Consider the following 26,402-nt stretch of genomic DNA (forward strand, 5'->3'; position numbering starts at 1 on the left):
TTTTACCAACATCATCCCCTCTTTCAATACCAGGTAACAGGTTTTCAAAGTAGCCTGCAGGTGTTGCTCACGCAACTCCTAGAAGGCAGTTCCTCCAGTAAGCTCAGGGAGTTCTGTCAGCTGCTGATCTTGCTTTCGCTTTTCATGTTTGTAAACCAAGTCATTTGGGCTGCCCAGCACTTCTGTGTGCTTGGTGTGAACCACATCCAATGTTTGTGTGTGGCTGGCTTTTTTTGTCCCTATGGCTTGGTCCAAAGTTTCACTTAGTAGGGAATGTGTAGGCCCATTAAACTGTTTCTGAAGGACTTAGCGATCTGTTTTCTACTTAGTTGTACAAACTTGGTTTTCTGAGGTTTGAAAATCAGAGACTGTCAGGCAGTCTTTTGTTGACTTGAGTTTTGTTTTGTTGATTTCAAGCCATGAATTGTTTGTATTTATGCTAATTTTGAAGAATAACCATGATTTTCCTTTACAACATGGAAGTGTAGAATTCAAAATTATTTAACAAAATCTAGTAAGTTACTAAAAAGACTGAAAGACTAAATACTAAAGGTATAATATACACAAGTTATACCCAAATATTTGGATTATTGTTCTGAGAAGCTCAGAGCTTCTATGGACTGCACTAGGAATACAAGTTGTATAAGTAGCATATTCCAACCTCCAAATGCCTTTCATGTCAGTATAAGAGATATCATCAGGCATTTTGAAAGCACCTACCTATTTATAAAGATACCATCAAAAAACCTGCCTGATGCAGGTGACTTATGAATCAATTATCTGGACTTCACCGATGATATATCTGTTCTGAATTTTAGAGCCATACGTTTAGAGCAACACCGTATACAGGCAGGTTATTCAGCATCCCAACAGAGCTCTTATCTTCATGTATAGGCCTGTCAAAAAGAGGGAGAAAAATATCCTAACTGTAGGACCTGTTTCTTGGAAACAGGTGGTTAAGGGGAGGGGAGGGGAAGTTTGTGGATATCAAGCTTTATATAACTGGAGGCAGAAGGAAAGGATTGATCAGGAGCAGTGTGTATGGGATTGGTGCCTATAGCAGACAATAAATGTAATTTATTTGAGTACTGTTGAAGTTGATCAGTCAGATTTGTGTTTTTAAAAAAGTTTGTCTTGAGTGTTTGAATGACTTAGCAGAGAGACAATGTTTTAGCACAGCATTTATGCTGTTGTGGGGAAACATAATCCTACAAGCACGTGGAAGCAAATAATTCTGCAAAGTTTTCTGTGGACGTTAGGGTCTAATGAAGAATTTCACAAAGTCAGCCATCTAAACTGTTACGCCCTGGCTCTTTTCAGTTCAGGCACCTTGATCTCCTTGGTCCCAAATCCTCTTTCCATTTCTAGATACATCTGTAAATTCAGTACCTTTATATTAGTGTGCTTGTGCTCTGCTAGAGATTTGCTACTGCTTTGAAAAGTAGGGAAAGCTGTATTTAAAAGGTAGATAAAGGGTGTTTGTGAAGCTCTGAGTGCAGGACCTCATTGCCAGTTGTTCCTTCTTGCACTGTCCTTGCAGCCAGAGGCTCCAAGATACAACCACCTAAGCAGCTAAGCACCTTGTCCTGGGCTGCCTGCAGAATAACCAGTGCGGCAGTTGAGGTGGGAAGTACAAAATGGCACAGGTTGCTGAAGCAGCTTATCCAAGGTCACTCTCTCTCTGTTTCAGTTTAATTTGTTTACTTCTCTGAGGAGATTACAGTGTTGAGCTGTTAGACTGAGTATTAACATTTTCAAAGTTCTCATGGGAAGTCTGAGTTGTTACACACCAACAACTAGAAGTGAAAAAGCTGGCACATCGTACCAGCCCACAGGAATCCGCTCGTATTCCTTCCAGTGAGACTCATATCTGCACTTAATAAGTCAGGAAAATACCCTGACATGTTACATGGTGGTGTTGCGTGGTGTTCTTCACTAATGACTAGAATAACTCAGAAGAAAATAGTGGGACTGTGTGGATAGTTGGCAAGTGAACTTCGGAAAACATGACAAATTTTAGATTGGAATTTCATATATGACACTAAGCTGTATTTTTCTAAATTTACTGTTTCAGTTTGAGACAGAGTTTCAGAGGACAAGTGTTCGGTATTTTGGCAAATCAAGTCTCCTGAAAGGCATAGCAAACGGTGTATCAGCTGCTCTTCCTCCTAACACTCCCCTTCTCAAAAAAAGCAAGCACATGGAAGTTGTATCACCAGTTTTCTGAAGATCTGTTTTGCTAACTAGTTATAACTGGTGACTTTTCCTGGCTTTTTATGATTGGTAATGGTATTTGGGATGGTCGAAGAAAACATACATGGAAAAAAAGGCTGTAAATCTTAATTTGTTTTGCTAATGTAACAGGTTGATGCAGATTATAAAAGGGATACGGGCTTACATTTGTAAATATGAACACACTGATCGTTTGAGGTGATTGACATTTGGGTATGGGTTGGAAAATGCGGCTTGGGAAAAACTTGCTCTTTTTCATTAACTAAGTGATGTCAGGTTCCTGGAAGTACTGGTGATAATAGTGTCCTAACCCCACCAAAAAAAAAAAAATGTAAAGGAAGATGCCATATGGTCCTATCCATATAATCTAGTTGCAGTTACATGTAACTTTCTACAGGCAGGAACTGTAAAGAACCTCTGGCTAAAGAGAAAGTATCTCATATAGTGGCCTTACCAGCACATAGAATTCATCATTTATGTTGAAGATTCTTCCCTGTGGATGGAGATTGTCCACTGCAAGATCTATGGAAATTGTGGCTGTGATCTGAAATGGGCCCCAGGTCATGTCTTGAGCCTTTCTGCGTGCGGTTAATTCTAAAATTTATTAATTAACTGGGATTTATAAATGGTGTGTGTGTTGTATGAGACAGGTTGGGCACCTTCCATCTGCAAGGTGCTCTGTACCCAAGCTCCTTCCAGAGTCAGTAGGAGGCTGCAATAATGCACGTCTGCATTCTGGCCATTTAAGCATTAATGGATTTGAGGAATTAAACAGCATCAAGCATAGCAAATATTGACCTCTCCTTAGAAAATATTTACCATCTCATTTATTGTTGTATGTTCCCTGCACTTGGATAATATGTTGACATTAGCAGCTATGATTTGCTAAGTGCATAAATGTTCTAAATTGAGAAACTCAGCTATTTACTTAAAGGCCCCTGAGATTGATTTCTAGATGCATAGCTCATTGTAAAGGCACCTGTTCCGTGTTAAAATGTCACTTTGTTTTTAGGTATTTCTGGCTTTATAGCATCATTTTGAGCCTCATTTATTTTATATTAACAACTTGCCAATTTTGTGAGTAATAATATGGCAAGTGTTCATATACATGAGGCATATTGTAAGACTAATGTTTCCAGGCCTTGTTTAAAGAAACATTTGAAGTCTCACATGAATTTTGCAAACTGGGAAACTGAGGCATGCAGCTGTAAAGGAATCACTTTTCATAGGTCTTGCTGGAAGCTAATCCCCCTTTTTGTAGAAAATGTAAGGCCTTACTCAGTCACTTGAAAAGTGGGCTTCCGTGCAGTCAGGAGTTCTGAAACACTTATTTTCTATATAGATTCTGTGTTTCTTGATTTCCAGAACCTGGATCTACAATCCAGCTAGTGTACATTTCCCACATCTCTTTCTCTGCCTGTTGCTAGAGCTCCTAAATATTTCTTCTATAGAAGAGTTAGAAAGCAGAAGAATATTCTTCCTGTGGTAACTGTTTGTTACCTGAACAGAAAAAGGTTTCTTCGCTTAAACTTCTTCCAGTTGCCTTGAAAGCACCTGTTTTCTTTCTTAAAGAAGAGCTTTGAAAAGAGTGTTGAAGTGATCTACAGACAGAATCACGCACAAATTGGTACACAGTGTAATTATGGAAAGCACATGTTTTAATGGTGATGGCCTATTAAGTTTTATAATCTGAAATCAGTGACATTTTCAATAATTATTATTAATAGCCCAGTTTCTTACTAGTCGTATGGAGCTCCATTTAAATGGAGCTTTATGGCTTAACTAACTAAAGTAATCAGCTTCCAATGGTTTATTATATTAGCCCAAATCATGGAACACTTGGGTTTTAAGATGTGCATTCAGTAGCTGTCTTTAAGTACTTATGCTGTAAATAATGTAAAAATAACTCTCAACACTATTTACCTTAAATTACTCACAGGTCACTAATGGAAAGCCTCACTGAAACCCAGATGTAGTTTTCCATAAAGTAGAAGGAAAGATTGTGGCTGTGACTCTTCATTGAACCTGATATTACGTGAGCTGATGCACAGTACCTTGATGCCAGTCAAGAGATTTTCAGTGATTCCAGCACCTTGGGATCAAATCTCTCACCACCTAAACCTTGCATGACACCTCTTGATGGTGAGCCACAATCTGTAGTGCTGACATCTTTGCTGTAAAAATTGCTGCTAGTCATCTGAGAAAATACATGAGATTCAAAGCAACAAGAGTAATTCAGGTGAAACAGAGGCTTGTGAGAAATGACTAAAGCAAAGGACAATTTAGAAGACTCCTCTCAGAAATGAGTGGTGAGCAGAAGTGCCTGTCATACCTGCTTGGGATTTGAGAACTTCATGTAGTTTGAAATTGTCTAAGGATCCTGCAAAAGCTCTTTTGATGCAGGAAGAGCTGGTATGCTTTAGGGAGCTACTGAGAACAGGTTTTCTGATGAGAAAGTTGACACTTTAAGAGCTTTTTTTTTCTTTTTAAACTGTAGTCATTCTTTTTTCAAAGGCTTTCCTTAGAAACTGCTGTTGTATTTCTTAATACCCATACAGACAGCAGTAGCTGGTCTCTTTTAAATAGTTTAACTGTTAAATTCAAAGTAAAAAGTTTTCTATTCTTTGGGGGGTTTTGTTATGTTTGGGTTTTTTAAGGACATACAACACCCAGAACACTTTTCTTAAAGCCATTGCTGGGTTAGATATAATCAGAGTCTATCCATTCAAAGACATAGAGCAGAACCTTTTGTAACAATAAGTGAAATAATTCTTAAGAGGTAAGAAACTAATAGACTCTTCAAAGACACTTTTCTCAAAGGAGTTAACAGTCACAGGATGCATAAAAACAGATTATGTTCTTTCTTCATCCTTGCTAACCTGGCATCTCTTTATTTTTTAACTTGCCTCTGTGTGTGTTTTGCACCTATTTTGAGTGATTTAAAGGTGAGCAGTTCACTGAAGTAATGCATTTTCTGTCAGGCCATTACCACTTGTTTTCTCAGTGTGTTCTGCAGATCCATCTACAGAACGGATTCTGTCATTGCAAAAATCAGCTGCTGTGTAAGGTGGTCAGCATTTGTCGACAACAGATAGTTAGCACTATAGTAAATACAGAGTGTAAAGAAGGTACTCAAAATATGTTTTTGTTACATTCATTCTAGATATTACTACAGTGTCTGTTAGTAGCTGTCTGCCTTGCATATCTGTCAATTTTGTGTCTTGACCTCTGTGTCTGTTACAAAAAAAAGTATGCTGTATGCCAAATATAAGTGGAGTGGGACAAGATTGTGTTTGGAAGACAAATGTCAGAGTTGAAGTGAAGGCACAGTTATCCTATCACAGTGGTTTTATAATATGTAATAATTGATATTCTAGCTTCTTATAGTTGTACTTAAGGCATACTCTTTTAGATAATTTTCATCTTTTCATCTTAGTTTTCATTAAGACTACATGGAAATTCATTTTGCAACAGGATACTGCAGGGAAGAGGAAGAAGTTTGTAGCTGCCACATGACCAGACACGTCTCCATGACTATTCTTAAGGACTTGCCAGTGACTGTCAGTATTGTCCAACTTGATCCACAGAAAGTATTCTTCTAGCTCACTGTCTTTCTTTTAGACAGGCAGAAGTTTCCACTAGCTTGGAGCTTAGAAGTTGTGCTACCTCCACTGCAGCTTTGAGAGGTGGGAAAAGGAAGGATTTATGTAACAGTCATATAGCTGATCAGGATAGCTGGAATTCACGTAGTTCGCTCCCTACTCCAATCAAGGGTAACTTTAGAGTTAGGTCAAGTTGCTCAGAGCATTTCACAATCAACTTTTGACCATCTTGAGGGACAGAGGGTCCACTGTCCACTCTTACTGTTATTTCCTTATATCCAGTTGGAATTTCCCTTACTGTCACTTACAGCTGTTACAGAGAAGAGGCTGGTTCTGTGGTCTCTACAGACCTCTAGTAGGGCAATGAAATCCCATCTTAACTTTCTCTTTTCCAGGCTAAATAAACCCATTTCCTTGTGCCTCCACTTGCATGTAATATACTCTAGCCCCTTAACTATCTTCACAGTCTTGTGCTGAACTAACTCCAGCCTGTTTCTCTTGCACTGGAGGGACAGAAACTGCAGTCTTCCAGAAACAGCCACACAAGTGCCAAGTAGAGGGCAAAGTGCAATTTCTTAATCTGATGACTGTTCTTACTAACACAGTTCAGGATGCAATTGGCCTTAACAGTGACAAGAGCACACTGCTGACCCACATCCACATTGTCTGCTAGGACCATCAACTCCTTTTCTGTGGACTTGCCCTCTAACCTGCGCAGTCCCTGGCTCATACTGTTGTCTGGAGTTATTGCATCCTAGAAGTAGGACTCCCTATTTGTTTTGCTGAATTTCATGAAAGCTCTTTGTTAGCCCAGTCCTACAGGTTGTCTGTGTCTCCTTTCAAGGGTCTCTCTGAAGCCTTGCAGCATCTCAACCCTTGCCTTGCACTTTGTGTCATTTACAAATTTGCTGAGGGTGCATTTTCTCTTCGTGCAGGGGCTGTCAATGAAGATGCTACATAGTGACAGACCCAGTGTCAGCCCCCGATAAATGCTTGTAGGAACAGACCCAGATAGAGCACTATCCTCTGAGCCTGACTATCCAGCCAATTTTTCATAGTCCTCATGTCTAGTCCATTTGTACAATGTACTTTTGACTGTGTTAAAAGCCTTGTGAAACTGAAGGTGTAAATTACATCCACTGGTCTGCCTGCATCCACACAGACACCATTTTCATCATAGAAAGTGATCATGTTGGACAGGAACAATTTTTTCCTTGGTAAATAAGTACTGGCTGTTCCTAGTTGTGTTCTTATCACTTATGTGTCTGGAAATGGCTTCTTAGAGAGACTTGCTGCATAATCTTCCTAGGGACTGATGTGAGGATGGCCACTTCAGCCAGGTGTCCACCTTTCCCGGTGCAGCTGTTACTGAGGACAGCTGGGAGTTGGAGGAAAGAGGGTTGGGATCTTAAAAGGGAATCTTCTAACTGCAGCTGCAACAAAAGTGCAAGAAGTATGAAAGCACATACAGTTAGCTAAGGTGGATTTGAGTGTGCAATTTCCTCATTAGTAAAGGAAACAGCCAAGATATACCCTAGATATGAAGTCAACTTTAGACAGTAATTTCAAATTGAAAAAGAAATATTTTCCAGGTTTAGAGTCCATCTGATTTCTTTGATCACCTCATGTACCTAGGGTGAAAATGGAAATCAAGAATTGCGGGTTCAATTCCAAACTTGGATTTCCTTGCTTACAGAAGTATCAGTATAAAATGAAGATCATTTTCTGACAGTGAAATGGAGGGAAGCTGAAAATTTTAATATTGGATAGTTAGAAAAATTGCCATCAACAACTGATTATTTCAGTTGAACATTTTTTTTCATTGCTAAAAGTATTATTGATTTCTGCTGTATTATTTTTTTCTCCCTTTGAAAAGTACAAAGCCCTTAAATAATTTGAGTTTTCCCTTATTCCTCAGAATTGTGGCGTATGACTGATAACTGCCTAACTCCTAATAGCTAAATTACAATTATTATGCAAAGACCTACAATAGACAGTTATATGGATTGTTAAATGACTTTGCCTTTTTTGCAAACCATAATCATTTTCCTTTATTAGCTGAAGGATTTCATAATTTAAGGAAGATGAGAACCTATAAGTCACACTTTCAAATAGGGAACATGGATATTGCAAACATTAAATTCTCCCATAAAAATGTTAAGGCATCATTAAACTAGGATCAGATTAATACAATTCAGTCAACTCTAGATAGATATCTCCTGTAATAGGCTGAAACAAGACCTAGTGATATAGGATGTATAATATTTTACTACAACCAATTTATAAACCTATAAAACATACAGGTATCACTCAAAGTCATTATTAATTTTGCATGCTTTGTATTAAATCAAGTGAGTTTGGTAAGGAAAAATATTCCCCTCCCTTACTGTATCTCCCTTTCCATTGTTAGCTGCTATCATAGCAACTTACTTCTACCATAAGATGAGAGATGCCTTCTGGTAGAGGTTGACCTGAGAATCTGTGCTTGATTTATCCATCTGTTTAGGTGTCTGAAAGACTTAAAAATGAGTTTTCAGGGCATAATTTAGTTCTCACTTGTACCACTGTAAATCTGGAGTCATTCTGGTTTTGTTCCAGAATAACAGCAAGCAGGATTTGACCTCAAGTTTAGTCAAAAACAAAGACCTTTATCTGTTTTACTCAGCTGGGCAAAGGAGGGGAGATTGCTGGGAGAAAAGAGCATTTGGTCTAATGGCTCTGTCTGTGTTCCTTACAAAGATACAAGGTAGCTCTGCAGGTCTGGAGAAATGGCAATTTTAGACAAGCAGCAGAACCAGTGGGGCAAATGCTATATTAATCAGTGCACTTTACCAGTCCTTTGAGTGCATACCTGCTGTGAAGGGTGCAGTTGAGACTGGACTGGACTGCTTCTAATTTCTAACCTGCTCATTCAAATTTAGCTTAGATCAGTTTTTCATGTGATTATCAACAGGGCCCATGTGGAATATGTCTGTGTTACTTGGATGGTAATTTTGGCCCAAAGCATCACCTAGTAAGTAATCAGTACAAAACCAATCCTTTAATTTGGATTCAATGGGAAGAAAACATACGGGTTAATTGCAGGGAAGTGTTGCGGGCTACCATATCTTCTTACTAACAATCTTCAGAACTTCTCTTACACCAGCATCTCTCTTTCTGCTTCCTGTTCTGCATGCAGGCATACATGCTCTGTGGAAGTGCAGTTCTGATACATGGTCTGTATTATCTATACATCCTGTGACTTGTGCCTGACCAGTGCTAGTATACACATTTAAAGTCTTGTCTTACTTTGACCTCAGTTCAGGTATACCTGTATTTGAAAATGTTAGCATGGATTTATGAAAACAGAAAAGATGTATCATATGTGCATTTGTGTATGCATACGGAAAAAGAAGAGAGTGAAATATTTCTTCCCCGTCTTCCACTTCCCCAGACATGTATCAGTGCATTCTGTTAAAAATAGATCAGGGCATGATAACAGGATGTACTATATCTATTCTATGGATTAGTAAGCAGAGTATACATACCCTCTGTTACTAAATTCATCAGTAAGATCCAGAGGCTCAAGCTGGATTGAGAAGGCAACAACAAAGGAGAAAAAGTGACTTGCTGAGCTGAGCACAGCTGGTGTGGCTCCTAGAAACTTACAGCAGCAGTACAGACAAAATATCTTCAGGGCACTGTTTAATGGCTAGATGCAAAAAAAACCCAGTTTAACTAGTTCTGTGAAGCCAAACTGGACCATTCAGGACAGACAAACATGCTGGCTTTCTTGTTTTAACGTAAGCTAAACTGCATACACTGTTGTATGTTCAGAAACACCTATATACACAATAGTATTTGATTATAAATCTGTGTCCATGATCAAAAGTGCAAGCATACAGAAAGAGATTTCAAACATTATAAAAGATGAGTATAGATAAGTTCTTTTGTAAAGCTTTCCATTTGCATCTAAGTTATGTGATTTAGTTCAGTATTTGCAGTATTCCCTAAGGTCTGTATAGGACAGATCCCGGACTACCTCAGTAATTTATTGAATCATCTAATGCAATTGAATTCTGAGTGACAGCCAAAATTATATGTAGTTAGTAAAAAATGTTGTTGTATTTAATCATATAATTGTGCATCCATTTAGATCAGCCCAGCAATCATAAGAACCCTTATACACAAGTATCTTTACCTATGTGACTTGTCATTAGTAAGTAGGAAAGCTCGCTCAGAGGGTATTCTCATGCAGAGAATTTGAAGAACTAGGCCTAACTATATGCTAGCAAGACACATTTCTAGTAATCCATTATTGTAGATGAGGATTGTGTTTAAATTAGGATTTTTTGCATGTAGTCATCTTGTTGCAAAGTAAAAGATTCTACCCTGGTTATACCTCATATGGAAGAAATTATGAAGGAATTTCTCCTATCTTCTACAACTTAACTGTATAAATAAAAAAAAGTATTAAACAATATTTCAGCTCAGACTCCAGCCTAGAAACCCACTGAACCTTTTCTGAACTGCCCTTTCAGTATATTCTTCCACTAAGAACTTCTGAACCTGTTAGTAAATATCAGCCAAATATGAAGTAAAGTTTCAAAATGCATTGTCTTCCTCTAAGATTAATGAAGGAAAAAAATAAATCTCTGAATGTAAGTCAGAGGCCAAAAATAGCACTCTTCAGTGAGAAAAATGCATTTACAATTCGTCTGCTGCACATACTCTATAGCAGCAGCCATCTGGTCCATTAGCAACATGGATACCCCTGGGCTTCTCATACTGTTGTTTGGATACTGAAGTGCTGTAATAGTTGGAGATGTGATGAGAAACTGGTGTGACTGTGGCCTCACATCAGTGGTCTAAAGGAAATAGCTCACTGAACAACTTTGTTATTTAGTTAAGCTTCCTGGTTTATGAAATGTTTTAAGATTGGAGCTATTTGATGCAAAATCCTCCAGCTACAAAGAGGAGGACTTTCAACAGCAAATCAAGGCATACATGATGCAGAGATTTTATATTGTCCATTTGCAGGTAATGAGCTTGGTTCATTCATATGGCTGGTAATTGCTATCAGGATAAGTCAAAACTGAGCTATTGCCTTCACTCACACATATATTGTTGAAAAATATTTTCCAAGTCAGAAAACAACTGATCTGTTGAATCACTAGCTTGGGAGTCAAGAGACCTGATTTATCTTTCTGTTCCACCTTAGGCTTTTGGAGTTACTGTAGGCAAGCATTTAAAATATGGCTTTGCTGCAGACTGCAGTGAAACATCAAGGTCTGCTAGTTAGTTTTTAATGAGCTAGCTTGGAAGCAATCTATGGCAGTACTCACTTATCCTCAGCTTCATTTCCAGTCCATCCATTAATTTAACATGTGACAGTTGGATTTCAGGGTGTTTCGTGAAGTTCAGCAGGGATCAAATATAATCCAGCACCCTGATCAATCATATGAAATAAATTTAGCATTAAATGACCCAATGGTCATCTCCAGTTAGATGTTAATTGTCTAACCATAGGGACTCAATTGACTTTGTAAAGTAGGACAGATGGGCTCTGTAGTGCTGAAGGTGAAGGGCAAAATAGCTAGAAAAGGGCCCCAAGAGGCCATATTTGGAACATGATTCATCTCACCTAACTTTAGAGATCCTCAACTCTAATTACCTTTAAAGTTAGTGGAGAGTTTAATGACTTTTGGAGAGCGATTCATCTGCATTATTTGAGGCATCACCTTGAGATAAATTGTTTGGTAGAAAGGCATCTAGCTAAAATGGGAGTCTAGAAGCAGACCTCCACTGGGCCAGATGAATCCAACCTTGGCATCTTCCCAGTAAGTGACTTTGCTTATTTAAAGATTGAAGTAATGTATCTGTACTGCAGCTTACAGATACAAGAAAAAACACTCTTGCCTAACTCTGCTTTAGCTCCCTGCCATGTCTCCCTGTCATGTTCAAGGGATAATACCTTCAGGAAGCTGTAGAAAGACAAGGTGGAGGTCAGAGGTGTAGGTGGGAAAATGATAGAAGCTTTCAAGCCCTTCTTGATATTAATATGCACGGATGGTATGTTAACAGGAAACCTTTCCGCATCATAGATGAGATAGCTGAACTTTATTTCAGCAAAACAGCTGAGCTCAGGATTGTCAGTCGTGAGAAAAACCTTATCAACATTTGCAGTTTTATTACTAAGGATAGTTTCAAATGCAGCCTGTGAAATGTCATATTGTTAAGCTCAGCATAATCGACAACAGAATTTTATAGTATTGGAAAGCAGGAGGGTTTTTACCTGTACTTTATGATCGACGTTCTTGGGTTTATTAGCATTGATGTTTCAGCCTAAGAAGTGAAAAGGCTTCGTTTCGTTGCTCGTCGAGGAGATGAAGTGTGAGCAAAAGACCACGAGAGGGAGCTATAGGAAGCATAAAGCTGCCGGGTTTCTCCTCGTTAAGCAGCGTTCAACTTTTCAGAGGCTCACAGCACCTTTAAAATAAAGTTTATTCTGGGAGGGAATTCGCCTGAAAAGTCAGGAAATCCTTCTGGGATAAAAAAACCCAAACCAAACCAAACAAAACCAAAACGAAAAACAACAAACCCAAACAAACAAACAAAATGCAAAAAACCTAAAATCACACAACCAAAATCTGCTGCGAAGCCTATTTAAAACGTTGTATTTATTAAAACTGAAATCTTCACTAGATACCCAAATGCCTACAATTTTAAGGTAAATTGTTTTAATTTCTGTCTCCTTTATATTTATTTCAAATAGTGCAATTTATATGTAAGATGGATGCGGTGCCATTTTGATGCTGAATATGAATTTGGGAGTGTACGAGAGGACAAACCTGCTTAGATCATTTGGCTCAATCCCCACAATGAGAACCCTGTTCTCCACTTGTCTTGCTTGTACTACATATTTCTCTGTACTGTTAGAGGCCTCCGCTGTAAAAACCGGATGTTTTACAGAGCGCCGCAGGAATTAAACACATATCTGAACTCCTAGCCAGTCTTAAAAAATGAATGCAGCAGTAAATGGCTCATGTCAAATATACATGGCTAAACGTGGATATTAATTATGCAACCAGAGGGACTCAATTTACTTTGTAAATCAATTAAAAGAAGACAGAAACTTACAGTCTGTTTCTGGAAAAGAGTAATGTCTGCTTAAAAATAACATCCTACTCAGAATAGCCTGCCTGTCTCGCATAATATCAACTGTCAGGCAAAAAAAAAAACCCCAAGCCAAACACTTAGGCATTTACAGCTCTGCCTTTTTTAGGGAAATATCAAACCCAAGTTTTAAAACAATAAAAGTTGGCAGTTAGGTGCCCAGATCCACATTTAGGCATGCAAACAAAGACAGTGCTTTTCAAACAAGCTGACTAACACATCAAAATTTAGCTTCCTTGGTTTATCGCACATGGGCAGGTTTAGGCTATTAAGAGGCCTGTGTTCCTGTGGCCAGGTTTAAGGTGTAGACTGTTCATTTTTTTAAACATAGAGTACAGTTTCATATTGCTCCAGATTATTCTAGTAGCCTGGCAGTTTGTGTTTTGTTTGTTTGGTTTGTGTTTATTTAAAATCTTTTTTAATGTCTTTTTTGCCTCAGAGCAGCTAGGCAAGGGTTCCAGTCAAGCATAATAATCAGAGCTGGAGTTTGTTCCTCTATCTATAAGCAAAGTAGATCTTTATGAGAACTTCATTAGCCTAAAGCACCTGCTCCAACAGGCACTCTGATAGAAAATTAGCTTATTCTTGGATACTTCTACACTTTGTTTTTGCTTTGAATGGTATCCATAATGCCCTTTTCTTTACAGTGTGTCCTCTGAAAAAAACTATTGAGTGATCTATATTCAGTTGTCAGTGAGAGCATCATAACTGTTCAGGGTGATAGCCACAGTATCCATCCCTCTCCCTGCCTACTAGATGGACAGAATGCCAGGATCAGACATCTTCAGATATCTACTGGTGCATCATCTTCAAAGCAATGTAGTGAGATAGACAGAAAGAAAAGCAACAAGATTGTCCCGACATGACTCACAAGGTCTTTGCACTTCAATGTTCACCCTTCCATCGTTCTAGAAATCAACTCCTAGCAATGGGCTAAAAAACCTGCAGTAGTTTCTTTTGTCCTCAGAGTATATTACGGCATCAAAACTTCTGATCTGCCTTTTTTGTTGCTATCTTGATTTAAATATATTAGAACCAGCATGTTTGGTTTGTCTACTCAATACTGCATGTAATTATTCCTTCTTCCATGACTATCATGCTCTAAGTTTTACTATGACATTTTCCCCTCTGCCCTGTTGTGAATGTGACTGTAGTGGGATTTACAAAGAGAAATAGTTTAATGCATACAGACGTAAAAGCAGGAAAAGGAGCTGAGGTGGTGTTTGTCTTGATTGTTTATTTCAAAACTATAGCGAGAAAGAGCTTCAAAAAACACCTGAAAGCTCTCTGAGAGACAGTATTTGGGACCCAGGGGCTATTACCTTTATACTTCAGTACAATCTCTGTGCTTTTATGTCACCGTTTCTAAAGTAAAAACAAGGAGAAAAGAACATCAATTCTGAGTGCCTTTCTAAGGCAAAATTTTACTGAAACTAGAAGGTTCATATAAACAAGGACTTTTAGATATGACAGCAGGAAACTTTTAACTCCTGTACAGCGATTTCAAAATCTTTTAGTGAGAAAGGATGGGATTATATGTTGAAGCAATCTGTGGCAAAATAAATAACTCCATTTCCACTCTCTTTAATGAGTTCATTATGCTCTAGGTGATGTCACTGTCAAGGGTGAGCATCAGACACCACTTACATCATTTACTTTGCTCTGCAAGCAAGGTTCTTGCATTTTCAAACGTGTCTGAGCAAGTAAGATATTACCTTTCATGTTACAACTCCAAGAATACTTAGCAATATATCAGCAATCTCAGTCATTTAAGTATTTTACTTTTAAAAGCCCTGTTAAAAAATGCTAACAAAATACACTTAGAAAGGGAGAACATATATCTATCTGCTTTAAAATTTAATTCCTTCTCAAATTCTGCACTCTTGTTCATCTGGATTTACTGGCAATAAAAGACAAGTGAAATCCTGACCCTAAGAACATCAAGTTATGTCTATTCTGGGTGCTTTAGTATGCTTAAGTTCAAATGCATCCTGCAGTTGTTTCAGCTTGTTTCAGGTGAGGGCAGCCTATCTTCTGGTCTGTGTTCCAACACTTACCCCATCTAGACAAAAAGGAAGGGAAAACTGTGGGGTATACTGCAGATTCTGCCTGTCTGGAAGTCCACATTCCCATGAATAGAAGCAAATCAAAACTAATTAGCAGCTCTGTTACTATCTCATTTTTAAAGGAGAATGAATTTCTAAAAATTTCTCTACTGTTCACTGGATAAAGGTACATGAAGGCTTCTTCACTGTGTACAGGAAACACAGCTAGAGGCTCTTTTTTGTGCAAGTGTCTGATTCCCAGATTTCCTTTTGTAATTTGAATTCCAGATCTGCATGGTGCTTCACTTTTACAGTAGTAGTCAAAACAGGAAGTCTGTAGCTTGATGCCACAGTAAAAGAAAAAAAAAAAAAAAAAAGGCATTAATACATCCATCTTATATCCAGTTTATTTAATATGATAGCAGTAAATACAGTTAAGAGTTCTCAAATCTGGCAATGGTAGAGCTGGCAAGATACAGCTACACGACAGATCAACAGTCTTATTAGTAGTTCTGGAACTCCATGTGTGCTGGAAAGCTGAAGGGTGTACAGGAGTAGTTTTCAAGTTCAACCTCACAGATATTGTTAATAGTTAAATATACTATTCCTGATAGGGCAGAGCAGCATCTGCATAGAAATAAAGCAACACTGTGCCTGTCAACACTGAGAACTATATTCCAATTTTTGGTATTCTTAAAACAAGTGAAATAAACAGTATTTTTTCCTTAGAAAAAGGAAGTGATCTTTGGTCAACGCTTATAAAACTAAAGCACATTTTAATAACAGTAATGCTAAGATTATATAGGTTTTTTGTATTATCTTAATGAGGTGGACATTTGAAAATTGGTATAATTGGTATTCTGCTGTGACTGATAAAGTAATGCTACAAATTTCAATGCAGGTAACATTTCAGAGCACAGGTAGGCTTCAACTCAGAAGATTCTGAAGACTGGATCTCAGCTGACCTGTGAAATGGTTAGGAAGCAGTAATTCATCTTCAGGTCACTCCTCTTCCTTTTCATAATTTCTGTACAAGCACAGCATTTGCAAACACACAGGGCTAAGCTCTTATTTAGTTGTCTACAGCAAGAGCTCTGAACGTCACTTGACTACATATTTAGACCTGTCTGATGTTTAAGATCAGCATTTGAAAAGTGTAGCTAACATATTCCTTAGTGCTTTCTCAAGTGGAATTTCAATACCATAGTGATGACTCGTAAAGACATTGGTCCTTAGAAAAACACTCTATGCAATTTAGGAGCACAGGTCTTACCAGCAGGCTGACCTTTAAATCCAGGCAGACATTCTAAAGAACTCGTGCTCTTTACCAGTCCATGTGCTTTTCAAGCCTCCACTCCCATCTAAAATTGAGTAGGCACAGAAACATTTTTGCAGCCCATGAAAACTGGTCTGTGAAAGGGATCAGCGCAAGATGTTACTCTGGCCTTAATGCTGGCCCTAGCCATAAAATTATTTCACTAAACAATGACCTTGCCAAAATAGTCTGATGCTCACTGACTAACATTTCGCTAACTTTTCAGTTCCCACCCTGCTCAACCCTCTCTACTTTCTTTCATCACTCAAAATGAAAAAAAAACAAAACAAAACAAAAACCCCAAACAAACCACCAAACATGAAACAGGAGACAACAGTGCTTTGTTTTTCTGCTTTGCTACTTCTGGTGCCTTTGCAGGTAAATACCTCTTGTAGATTTGGTGTCTAAGCATTTAATTCATACAAATTTTAGCAGGTGTTAGGCACCTTTAGGCACACAAGGATCTGACCCATCCTTCCTTCAGTTACATATATTATTATATGAAGCAGCAGTATTTTGCTTTAGTGTAAGCGCTCTTGCATAAAAAAATGCAACCATGTCTCAGAATTCTGAAGTAATGTTTTAATCAGCAAGGCTGACTTTATTGGAAGTAACTTTTCATTCTTCAGTTGCACGCAGAAGCCCTATCCAAGACCATGCTGGTGTTTAATAAATACAGACTTAAACTCTCCTCTGAGGAATTTAAGATAAAGGATGAGAGAAGCAGCTTAGTGACAAAGCCCTAATACAGTAAATCTGTAGTAGAAATGGAAATAGAAGGTCAGGTCTTCTAGGTCTAGACCATGTCCACTTGACCTTACTATATCCTGCATTTGGTTTCTTCTGTCTTACTCCTCCAGACACTGACCTTTGGAGGAAACTGAATTCCAAAAGCCGTCTGTGCTCAATTATTTCATCTTGTTCCTACCTCAAAAGTAACCCAAATTTTACACAGATTTCCTTCTCTTTCCAAACACATTGTTGATTAACTTGGCCACAGACTTTGATCCGCTTGGTCGTCTCTTTTCCTTCACTTTGAAATTTGATGTGATAGTCCTCAGGACTTTCGTGAATATTGCCACAACTTCCTGACAATGTTCTGCTGCAGACAGTTCATAGAATTGACACTTGTTATCTATTGCCAGCTTCTGTCCTTCATCCCAGCCAACTTCCCTCATGTGGCATAAATCTTGTTTATTACCAACCAAAAATACTGATGACTCAGCCATTCTGAAACAAAAAAATTCTGATTAAAGATATGTTACAATACTGTGCTATATGCTGTGCTATATAGATAGTGTATGAAAAGTATGTATGTTTAGGATAACAGGCATTTCAAAAAACAAACAAACAAATGAGAACAAGCCAAATCCCTAGCCTTGATAGGTGGAATTATAGTTTTCCCTTTGCCATAGTCACATGTCAAGATTTTCGAGACAAGCTATTCTCCATCAGTGTTTTCATTCTGGTTCCTGTACTCAGTGAATCTATGTATTTTTCAGCCAAAGCAGTTTTCATACTTTGTACTGCTAGGTATATTGTCAGCTCCTGGACTTCATGAAGCAGCAAGCTAATCATTATCTCCATTTGTAGATAACAGAATATAGTCAAAGAGATGCATCAAGATGCACAAGAAAACTTTTTTTTTGATTTCTTTTCACTCCGCTTCTGATAAATGTGAATGAAATCCTTTCTTCATATTTAGGAAGCACCTCAGCTGACTGATGCAGGAATAAACACACATGTACTCAGGCTTGCAGTTTTGGTGGTTCTTTTTGAAAGTAAGTGGTTTGTTTCTTACCATATGGTCATCCATGTGCACAAATAATGTTGGGGTCACTGCTAAAGACAGTTTAGGAGACATTCATGGTATTAATTTATTGTGGGAAGAACTTTCTTTAGCCCCCACATTGGTGCATCTCTATTGGTAATAGAGTGGGTGAGTAAAAGCATAGACTGACTGTGCTGCTTTTTACCCATCCATGTAAATCACAGCAGAGATATTTATGGCAGTTATTTAAATAGTAGTGCTATAAGAAATAAGAACAAAAATCTCAATGTACTTGGCTTTCGATACAGTGAAATAGATTGCAATTTGCAACAATTTACCTTCTGGTACATTATTGTTGGTACTGTGTTATGCCACTTGGATGCTGCTGGATTTTAATTGCTAGTAGGATGCCTACAGTTCACAGAAAAGTTCTCAGCTTTTTTGTATGTTTGCTGAGGGAAAAAAAAAAATAAATAAGGCCACTTACTTTTTAAAAGCTCCTATGTGAGACTCTCGGATCCTGTACAGCAATGCTTTTGCAAATGCAAATGATGCTCTGTTGCTGATGTCATAAACAACGATAAATCCATCAGCCCAGTGGAGCTCATCTGTGAGGGAGAGCTTCCCCCGTTGTGGCTGAAAGAAGTTCAAGTTCACATGCAAAAAGAATGTTACTGTTGTCACTTCAGAGCATTTTCTTTTTTGGTCACTGTGAATGTGAGAATGTAGTATCTTTTATTGCAAAAGATATTAATAGGTCAGGTGAGTCCTGCTCCAAAAGCCTAATAAATAACCAGCACTACAGATGGCACTTTGGATCAATGACAAGTTCATTACAAAAAAGTTTGTTTAAGCATTAAAACTGCATAACGGGCACAGCCATCACTTATGCTGAGTATTTTGTAGTTACATAAGAATGATATAGGAGCCATCAATATTTGTGCAGTTTCTTGTTATAGCTCTGTTTTGCATGTTCTAATAGTCTGACTATAGGAACCTTTCATTTTGTTTGTTAGTTTCTTCATTCATTTTGTTTGTTTGTTTCTTCATTCATTTTGTTTCCTCTTTGCTTTGTTCAAGTCTGAAACACTGCTTACCTGTAGGATAGATTTCTAAAGAGCTAAGAAAAAGATCCCCTTTCAATCTGCAGTTGACTTTAAGAAAACTTGTGACAAGTCACTCAAGTGATAATGGAGTTAATTGTCCAATCCTTGAGTCCCTTCACCCCAAGGAACTGTTGCACTGCAAACTGTCCCATTAAGCTAAGGAATGAAATTTCAAAACCATCTTAAAATAGCCTATCCCTGCAGATAATTTGGCAGCGCCTAGAAAGACCATGTGACCCAAAATAGGTAAAAAACTGGAAGTTTACCAGGATGAAAAAAAAAACAACCAAAAAACCCTTGACTTTTGTTCTGGAAAACCCACCATGAATCGCAATTTGAACACCGTTTAAGTTATTCTCTCACTAGTCTAGTGTTCTGCTATTTACAGTGTATAATCTCCACTGACATCCCACCCTAGTTGTCTTGATTAGCTCAGGATCCGAGCAGCACAGTAGCACCATAAGCTGGACAGGGAAGGCTTTAACTTCTCATGAGAGATGGAATGAAGGCTTTAACTTCTCATGAGGGATGGAATCCTGGCAGTGAAAGGGGATGCATTAGAATGACGAGGTGAAACAAGCTTCCAGAACTGAAGACTTCAGTATCTTGAATCTAACAGGTTTTTTTAATGTTGTGGTGACTGTGCAGCAGGTTTAGGGGCAGGAAAGATGACTTGTGTATGTCACAGCTGTTTCACAGACAGATGAGACAGTGAGCTTTGTAGAACAGGGATCCAGCTATTAGAGAGAAACCTCAGGGAGCAAGAAGACTTCAGGAAGCAGAAGCAAAAATGGCAACTCTTCTTTCTGCAGTCTGGCCCCCTTGGGACCTGCTTTTCTTTCCCGGCTACCATGGGATACAGGACATCTGTACCCCATCCATCTCTTTCTAGAATCAGCAGTCCTGTCAGACAAAAAGCAGTACCACACTCTTATTTGCTACCTACTCCTCTGCAGGCACTTAGATGTCAGGAAGAAAGCAGCTAACAGCTAAAGTTAGGCCTCACTCCTAAGGAAGAACTGTACAGAACAGCACAAGAGTGCTGGCAACAGGGGTTGCCCTTAACACAACTGATCTCTGGTCTACTTAAAAGGAAAAAGGAGCCCAAACTGTAGCAACCAAAGACTCTACCCATAATGTCATCTAATCTGCTTTACACTAGCTGCCAGTCTCACTGTTTCAAGTATCTTAATAAAGAGTTGTTCAAACGCCACAAGATTTAATATGTGTCATGGTTTAAGCACAGCTTCCCCATAAGGCTTAGGAAAGGGGATTGAAATAGGTGGAAGCAAATACACAGTACATTCTGACAGATTGTACGGCAAGGGAAGCCTCCATGACGTTACATGGCACAGGATCCCCAGTGCCCTGGGAGAAGCAATCCTGTTGCTTGTCTCTGGGAAGGCTGATTGGTTTTGGTGGTTCATTTTATGTGCTCTCTGGGTTAAGTTTGAAGTCCTTGAATTTAAACCTGGGTCAAACTTTCAGTGCTTTGGCTTTAGCATTCATTATGCTAGTTGATACAGACAGTATCACTGCCCAGAAAGGAACCTCGCATGCTAATGTGATTAGCCAGACAGACCTACATAGGCCTGCATGGGTTACACAGTACCTAAGTTTCTCTATTCCTCTTATAGCAAGAAAGAATACAAAAATCTTTATTTCAAAGCAGTTTACTATGATCAAAGTTCAGCTTTCAACACATGCAAGCCTGCATTATGGCTTTCCTTGGATCTGTTCTGTGAATGCAAGTCTTACATCCAGGCCAGTCTGCTTTGACCATTTCTGGAAGCATTTAATAAATTGCCTGCTTTATAAGCTAAATTTCATCCTTTTAGGGTATCTGAGAAAACTGCGCATAACCCTGTAACTTACCTCTGTGTTTACTTATATAAGGCAGAAGTGGAAAAAGTTATTTGTTAGCAGTATTCCAAAAACCAAAAGCATTTACAGAAAAAATAAGCAGTTAAGGGCTTCTTCCATGAAAGTACTCAGCAGTTCTGAGCCACAGCAACTATCAAATTTCATAGAATCATGGAAAAGAATCATAGAATAGTTAGGGGTGGAAAGGACCTTAAGATCATTTAGTTCCAACCCCCCTGCCATGGACAGGGACACTTCACCCAAGTGAAGTGGGTGACACTGTCACCCAAGGCCTCATCCAACCTGGCCTTGAACACCACCAGGGATGAAGCATTCACAACTTCCCTGGGCAACCCATTCCAGTGCCTCACCACCCTCACAGTAAAGATCTTCTTCCTTATATCCAATCTAAACTTCCCTTGTTTAAGTTTTAACCCATTACCCCATGTCCTATCACTACAGTCCCTAATGAAGAGTCCCTCCCCAGCATCCTTATAGGCTCCCTTCAGATTCTGGAAGGCTGCTATGAGGTCTCCATGCAGCCTTCTCTTCTCCACACTGAACAGCCCCAACTTTCTCAGCCTATCTTCATACGGGAGGTGCTCCACTCCCCTGATCATCCTCGTGGCCCTCCTCTGGACTTGTTCCAACAGTTCCATGCCCTTTTTACGTTGAGGACACCAGAACTGCACACAATACTCCAAGTGAGGTCTCACGAGAGTAGAGTAGAGGGGCAGGATCACCTCCTTCGACCTGTTGGTCAGACTCCTCTTGAGGCAGCCCAGGATACAGTTGGCTTTCTGGGCTGCGAGCGCACACTGAAGCCGGCTCATGTTCATTTTCTCATTGACCAACACCCCCAAGTCCTTCTCTGCAGGGCTGCTCTGAATCTCTTCTCTGTTATCTCTTCCAACCTGTAGCTGTGCCTGGGATTGCTCCGACCCAGGTGTAGGACCTTGTACATTTCAGTCTTTATCAAAAAAAGCAATCAGAGATTCTAAGAACAGACAAAAAGTTTGTAACACACACATGCCCCTCCTGACACTTTTTTGCCATTACACAGGTAAAATGAAGAACAGCCTGTCCTTGCTCGCGAAAATTCTTACCTGTGAACAAGGGTCATAAATTTCCAAGTGTATCTGCCTCCCATCCAGGCATAAGTGTTTAGTGTAGATGCATTCTAAAAGACATAGTATGCAAAGAAAACTAGCTTTAGTGACTGGGGATGGTGATGAAAAGGCAGCAAAAGTGAGACTGGGTAATACTGAGGGTTCCTTGAGTATTGTCTAGGTTTTCAAGGAGTCTGGGTGGTTTTTGGTGGTTTATTTTTGAGGGGTTTTGTTTGGCGGTTTCTTTTAATTTATTTTTTGTTTGTTTTGTGGTGGCATCTTTTGTTAGGTTTGTTTCCAGTGTGTATTTAAAACAATTTCATTTTCAACACCCAAACTGCCCAGCCCCTTAAGCTGACCACGACCATTTCACTGTGGTGTTCCATCAAAATGTTGACGTAATGAATACTTTCAGATCCTAGTTTTCCTCTTCCGAAATCAAGGTAAAGTGGATGTACAACATTTAGAATCAGCTAAATGCTGATGATTTCTCAGCTTGATACCAAGGCTCAGTGTTACGAAAGGAATAAGGCAGGCTATGTATAAGTTCTGATTCTGTACAAAAATCATTATTTAGTAATAATGTTTATTTACCATGAAATCTGGCACTTTAAGAGTTTTCATAATAGGTAGCATTAAATCAATAGTATTTACAGGATCATGTCCTTAGACCAGATCCTAAAATATTTCTGTCATGTCACTTCTCAGATTTAGGACTTTGCAAGAGCACTAGCAACCCTTGGAATTCTACTTGCAGACAGACTGTTACTATTATTTTAAGCAGATTTTTCTAAGCAAGTGTAACCAACTTGTGTTCATGGCACTAGTCATCAATAGGCTGCCTACAGTATAATTTCTCAGAGTTACTGAACTACAAAGACAAGAACTGGTTTTGGCACTACTGAAAATACACTTCAAACTGTGTATTAAGTGCATAGTTAAGTTCTCTGATCTCTGGATTTAGCATCTTCAGTACCATGTTCATCTTAAGCATTCTCCATGCACATCGTAAGAGTTGATGGTGAACTACTAGTCCAAAGCATCTCAGGGTATTAAAATATGCAGCTTCTTGGTGGTTTCCACAATTAAATTTTTAATACATACTTTGACTCCACTAACAGTGGGAGGTTCTTTATTTTATCACCCATATTCCCACTTTACTCCCCCTTCCTCCTCTCTAGAAACAGATCTAAATTTATCTTCCTACAACCATTTGTTAGCAAACGAAAAAGCTTTGGGGGTTCTACGCGCCTTTTCTGAGACTTGCAGTATTGGAGGATCAGAACAAGGAAACCTGTTTTTAGTTTAGATTACTTAAAACACAGAGAGCACTACATAACTTCAGAACTTATACATGATAGCTTAGAACTGGATAAGCTATCTGGGACACAAACTGCCCTTTCAGTCTGTGTTTGTATAGTAACAAGTATCAGTAGAGCATTTATGCACAACTGTAACTCCACTTTCAGAATAAGCTCATTTGGGTATTTTCAATGCATTTCAGCTTAGTACTTCTATTTTACATTTCATTTATTAACCTTGGGAAGCTACTCTTTTCGTAAAAGAGTGGGTTTGGAAAGACCTTTCCACTTTAGCAGGGAAAGTGAGGCAGGCAGCAGTCTCCATGCCCTGTTAAGTTTTGGGACTTCTCATGGCCCAGAAGCTGGAGTGGCAGACTTCCAAAGGTGTATCAGTTAAACAGTGCTTCCACCCAGGATGTGAAAGCTCAAGTCCCACTTTGCCATCTCCCAGGACCTTAGAAGTGTCTTAAGGATCAGTGTATTTGTTCTGGCATGAATGAGAAATTCTATCCTCAGCATGGCAAGGCTTTCCACAAAGCTATCAAATCAGTGCACTTCTGCAAAAGCAGTGGGCTTTGCATTATGCTTTGATTAACCAGTAGTGCCTGATAATCAGTTTCACCTTTCCTCTGGAGCTAGGAAGAAGATATGCAATAAAACAGGTGTTGGGGCTGTTTGGTTTGTTGTGGTGGGTTTTTTTTTTGTTTGTTTTTTTTTTTTTTTTTTTTTTTTTTTTTTTTTTTTCCCCAGTCTATTTCTTTACCCTCTTCTTTATCTTCTCTCAGATTGAGTTTACTATAATCTACCCACGCCTCGCACATGCAGCCTCGTTATCTTTCCTTCCTAAGTCCCTCCACAGCTGCTTCGTGACAAGCACCGCATCAGCCCGCTTTTACTTACTGGAGTTTTAAGTGATCTCTCTAGAGATACCTGGCTCGCCTTTTTCCGCCTCCAAGCTCACACTTCATCAGGAACTATCACCGATAAGCAAGCAGAAACGTAAATCTTTCCAAGAAGTTCTGTGAAACTGAGTTTCTACCCGATTCCTTGACCAAGTAAGTGTTTGAAGCGTCGCATTTTGCCTTCCCCCCCGCACGGCGCCGGGTGGAGGCCCCACACAGCACCACCCGCTCCCATCGCCCCATCGCCCCATCCCCAGAGGCTCACCGGCGTTGGACGCGTATTCCCCGATGAATCGCCGCGTCAGAAACCGCACCGCCAGCGCTGCGGGAGGGAGAGAAGTACACACCACGTTTAACGGGGTCCCTCCCGCCCGCCGACCCCAAACCCGAGGTACGGTCAGGCTGGGGCCGCCTTCCTCCCCGCCTTACCCGACTTGCCGGCTCCGCTGCCGCCCAGTACGGCCACCTTCACTTCGGTCATACCGCGACCAGGCCACTCACTGACGTCTCCATTTCTTTATAGCCGCCGCGCCGAGCGCAGCTCCGCCCGTGACACCGCCCAGCAGCCCGCCTTCGGCCCGCTCCCCCCGCCATTCCCCGGCCGCTCTCTCCGCCCCGCCGGTGAGGCTGGTAGGTACAGCTGCCGGCGGGGGTCTGTAGTTTTCATCTTCTCTGACAGACATCCTCCTCCTCCTCCTCTTCCCTCCCACAGTCTCTTTCTCCACCGCAGAAACTTTGCTTAGGCGGCCTTCCTGCCGCCCGGCCCGGTCGTTTGCAGGCTGGCGAGTCCCTCGCTTTCTCTTCTTTCCTGCTCTTCTTTCCGGCTCTTCTTCTTCCTTCTCTACTTCCCCCCCTCCGCCCCGGCCCTCACAGTGCGCAAAGCATTTTTAGAAACTAGGGCAAAAGGGGAAAGAAGGAAGAGACATTCACTAGCTGGGTGGTGTGTTTATTTATGCTGTTTGTCTGCAGGCTGGCATAATTTTGTAGCAGGAATGTGCAAGTGAAGAAACTAGAGTGATTATTTCTTTCCATTTTAAATGTTTCTGAAGTAACTTGCTAAAAGAAGTGTTTTGTGCTTCTCTTGTGTTCTCCACCCCAGGTTTCAAAACTAATCACTAAATCTCTGATCCTGCATCTTGGTGGATGGTGCTTAGCTGAGGCTTACAACACTTCCCTGAAGCTGAAAAATATGATAGATGCGGTAGGTGAGGGACAAAGGGCTGAACCTGGAGAACAAACGGCCTGCACCTACTGCACGCCTGATGTCAGAAGGCTCCTCAAGTGCTCCCTAATGGCTGTTGAGCTCTGAAAGTGCATAAAATACTTGGGTGCATAGATCTAGTTAGTCCATTCCCGAACAGAATATTGCTCCAGCATCCAAGTTACACTTGTGTACTTACTCTGTTCATGTTTATTTTATTTGTTTATATAATTTGAATACTTAATTCTGGTATTTTTACTCTCTTCTGATGAAACTGTTGTTTCAATAAAGCACTACTTCAGTATGCTTGCTAGTGGGTATGACAGATGCAACAGATTTACATGAGCTAAAAAAAAAAAGCGACAAGGTACTTTAATGTATGTTTGTTATAGCTGAAGGAAGTGCTTAGTGGAGGAAAATATATTTAATAATAAACATGTAGGCACAGCTTGCCTCCAAGGTTCCTGACTTACAAGTATCTAATGGTTTTTTTTTGGTAGTTTTCTGCTGCTGCTCACTTACAAGAAAAGTTATGATTTAAAAAGAACTTCAGTTATTTTAGTTCAGTTTTTTTAGTTCTGACCTTTTATGGCTATTTTAACATTAGTTTTTAAAGTAGTGTGATGCCGAGATCACTAGGCTGGAGTCAATACTGGCATAACTGGCACAATTTAGTATTTTACTATTTTATATACATTGAAGCCACTGCAATAGAAAATCTAAAACTTATCCATGTGCACCATTATCAATGCTGCAGCTTTTGCAGGCAAATAAATGGTTCTGGTGTTTCTTTTAAGCAG

At 39.6% G+C, this 26,402-nt stretch overlaps 1 protein-coding gene across 1 annotated transcript; it reads right to left on the bottom strand.

Moving 5' to 3' along the window:
* Positions 1–17,078: 17,078 nt before the first annotated feature.
* On the bottom strand, positions 17,079–24,882 carry RERGL (RERG like; the record flags this gene model as incomplete). Its single annotated transcript, XM_080630419.1, has 5 exons — positions 17,079–17,579; positions 18,608–18,756; positions 22,196–22,269; positions 24,667–24,723; positions 24,831–24,882. The coding sequence occupies 5 exons, from the start codon at positions 24,880–24,882 to the stop codon at positions 17,297–17,299; spliced, it is 615 nt and encodes a 204-aa protein (XP_080486545.1). The 3' UTR covers positions 17,079–17,296.
* Positions 24,883–26,402: the final 1,520 nt, after the last annotated feature.

The sequence above is a fragment of the Psittacula echo genome, assembly GCF_963264785.1.
Source record: "Psittacula echo genome assembly, chromosome: 1".
NCBI classification, from domain to species: domain Eukaryota; kingdom Metazoa; phylum Chordata; class Aves; order Psittaciformes; family Psittacidae; genus Psittacula; species Psittacula echo.